This window comes from Argentina silus (assembly GCF_951799395.1).
Source record: "Argentina silus genome assembly, chromosome: 1".
NCBI lineage: Eukaryota > Metazoa > Chordata > Actinopteri > Argentiniformes > Argentinidae > Argentina > Argentina silus.
The window spans coordinates 2523590-2527180 of NC_139655.1; the positions used below are offsets into that span (position 1 = coordinate 2523590).

Sequence of the window (3591 nt, forward strand, 5' to 3'; positions counted from 1 at the left end):
TAGGAATTGTTTTCTGGTTTTTTTGGGGGGTTTTTCCCTGAACTCATGTCCTGTGTGCTACCATGCTGTTTAGACTTTAATTGTCCAAAATAGTTCTGGTTAGTTCTGTGTGTTGTGTTTTGAAACTTTGAGAACGAGCTTGTGTAATTCGGTTGGTTGTCGTCTTTCTCCAGCAAATTGATGGGAAGGCGTTCCTTCTGCTAACGCAGCGTGATATCGTCAAGATCATGAGCATGAAGTTAGGCCCCGCCCTCAAGATTTACAACTCCATCCTGATGTTCAAGCATGCGGAGGACAGCCAATCAGCAAGCGGCGACGCCAACACCTGACCAATCGGCAGGCAGCGACAACGACACCTGAGGCAGCCAAGGCCACACCCACCAGGCCTTTCATGTATCCAATAGAGCCGCGAAGCGTGCCGTCAGAATGTACTTTGTTTGAGTTTGTTGAACTTACTTCGGTGAAAGAAAATGCCCATTAATTTTTCCCATCAGGATTTTTTCAAACAGCCAATATTAGCATTGTGTGACATGTACTGTAGGCCTGAAGTTTCTTGTTTCTTGTTCTTTCAAGTTTTCTTGTCAGATTAATTAATCACATTGGCTATCTCTTGTCTCTGAATTAATTCATACATTTTCAAGTTTTGAGAAAGAGACAAAATAATTGAGAAATGGTTACATGAACCCAACTCTATTTAATCAGAGAAGAAAACACACAATAGACTATCAGCATACATTTTACACAACTAGAGAACTAGCTTATATTAGCAAGACAAAATCATGGGAAAATGTATTGGGATTTTTTAGTAGTCTTGTACCGGCAGTAAGTTCACAGACGACATTTTGACAAAACCACTTCACCTCTCTATGACACACACACACACTTACTGATTGATCCATTCCAAAAAAACCTGCCCCCCCCTGACACCCCCACCCATGCCCCTGACACCCCCACCCATGCCCCTGACACCCCCACCCATGCCCCCGACACCCCCACCCATGCTCCTGGGCATACAGGTACTTATGTTAAAGGACTTGGCCAATACGTAATCTGTCAGCTTTGGACTTCAGGTTCGTGTGTGTGTGTGTGTGTGTGTGTGTGTGTGTGTGTGTGTGTGTGTGTGTGCGTGTGCGCGTGCGCGTGCGCGTGTGTGTGTGTGCGTGTGTGTGTGTATGCACGTGTGCGCGTGCATGGAGTCTCCAAATCTGCCTTTAATACTCAAACAGGGTTGATGTTCAATTCAACAAACCTGTATACAAATACTATACACAGCACAGTTTTCTATGTATTGTATGCTGTACCCCTTTCCTGCTCCAGTTTTCCCTTACAAGAGGATCAAAGAACTGACAATCACCACTGCTAGTACAGAGCTGTGTACTAGCTGTACAACATACAAAAAAACCCTGTGCTTTTCTGGGTCATAACGGTGCTATCTGTATTCACAATACAAACAGTCTAAACCGCAGTACAGGAGTTGACCTCTGGTACAGCTTTCCATTTAAACCCAACCTAAAGTCAAATCAACCACTAGCCCCTACCCCCCCCACCCCCCACCCCCCCAGACACTTGTGTAAATCTGAGAGGATTAAATAGGTTTAAGCAGTATATTAGTTTCTCCACTTTCTCCTCTGATAGGTTTGGAAGAAGCATGTCTTACCTACTGTACCCCAGGCCAGTCCTCTCAGATCTCCGTAGGTGCGTAGGGTGTAGAGGTTGATTTGGAATTGAGCCATTGTTATTGCTACTGAGTCACACTGGGAGAAGCCTACTGTGTCCTACATATTGATTTGATTTGAATCTATTTTGTATTAATGTTTATTTGATGTCACTCTACCTACGGATTCACCTGGATTTGTTGTGAAAATATCTAGGTGTTTGCAGAGTTGAAGGAAATTAATATATAATATATTTTAGCAAATTTTCTGAAATGCCAAAAGGGTTTTGTTTGAAATTTTGAATTCAAAATGTGTCTTATCTGATCATGTCTTGCATATTAGATTAATACAAAATTGTCTGAAAGTTTTGAACAGTGTGTAAATCATCAAATAGTTTTGAGCTGAAGATAATCTAAATAAGTTTAATATCTGTTTTACAGGTTATTGTTATGTCAAGGTAACGCCGATGTTTTACTTAGTTTAACTTTTTGTGGCAACTCTAGCTTCAACATTTATCTCTATTTAACGTTTGATCCATTCTTGTCGACCCGGACCAATATCGTTATTGTTTTTGTTCTATATTTTTGGTCTCCTTTTTCCATTGGGCAAATGCTCTTGCTGTACCGGCAGTATGCAGGTATTTTCTTATTAGTAAAGAACAGAAAAGTTGTTATTCTGTACAATTATATTTTCGGTAACTCATGGAAATTGAGCGTTACTATATGTTAGTACAACTACGCTATGCTATGTCATTTACTGATGTCCTTATTTAAATGTGGCAACTGAGATTCAACCAAATACCATTGAAACTTCAGGAATGTGACTGTGTTTACTGATGTACTCCTTTATTCGAAGAGGGTCTTTATCTCTGATATCTCTGTCGTCTCCATCCCCAGACATCCAGCGTCGAGGTATGTATACTCTACCTTGATGCTGCTTTTTCACTACTGTGATGTGCAAGACTGCTGTTTAGTGCATGGAAACTACCGCTCCATCTTGGTACAACCTTCTATTTCCTACAGTAAATGAACATGTTTGTTGGCTAATTTAACCATGTGCTGTACATATTTGTAAACCCTGTTTCTTACACTGAATTTACACTTTGTACAACCAGTGAATACAGATGAATCACAACGACTTCACAACTCAAATAAACAGTGCAAAAGTCCTCGCTCTCTGGTTTCTGCCGTTTTTTAAACCATCAGTTTAAACCACCTGAAGAAAACATTGCATCATTTAAATGTTGTCTTCTCAAGGTTTAAGAGTGCGAGGCTGAGTACCGCAGTGTAAGCCAAAACCATATTACAGCTTCTAAGGTTCCTCCTCCACATTGTTGTTGTTTGTGAACAGAAATGGGGTCAGTCCCCTGACTGTGTTACTATACTGTATCGAGCAGGTTTGCCTCTACAGGTCTTTACAGGTCTCCAATCATGTTGGGAACATCCAATCAACAGACTACAGGGGAAAAACAAACATGTATTGAACTACAGTACACTTCAGAGCTGATTTATTAATTCATTAATTGTTTCATTTATATTTGGGATTAAGTCCGGAGTCGATTACGCTAAGATTTTTACGTTCATAATTCAAACAATTATGCATTTTGTTCAGTATCTGACAGCCGTAGCTCTGGGGACATAGCCATAATTACTGTCGGTGTCTGTGTGTGTAAGTAAAACAGTTAGCTCTGACTTTAAACAATGAAAACGTTCATGGCTTAAGCCATTATAAACCCTTCATAAAGCCTATACAGACACTCTATAGTAATCCTTCATGTAATCCATCGTATTCAAAGACCGCATTAACACATGTATAATATGACTTCGGTCATACAGTCCCTATGCAATGTATGTACAGTACTACAGTGTCTGTCTCTCTGCTGCTTGTAATTACAGTGCAGTCGTAGATTCCTCAGAGGTACTCATTTAGACATTCT

The 3591-nt window shown here is 40.4% G+C and overlaps 1 protein-coding gene across 1 annotated transcript in view; it reads left to right on the plus strand.

Annotated features, from left to right (window-relative positions):
* The window catches only part of l3mbtl4 (L3MBTL histone methyl-lysine binding protein 4), an 80834-nt gene extending 78011 nt beyond the window's left edge, over positions 1–2823 (plus strand). Inside the window, exon 20 of the mRNA XM_083674986.1 lies at positions 174–2823. Within this exon, the coding sequence (XP_083531112.1) occupies positions 174–329 (156 nt within the window). The 3' untranslated portion in view covers positions 330–2823. The remainder of the gene's footprint in view (positions 1–173) is intronic.
* Positions 2824–3591: the final 768 nt, after the last annotated feature.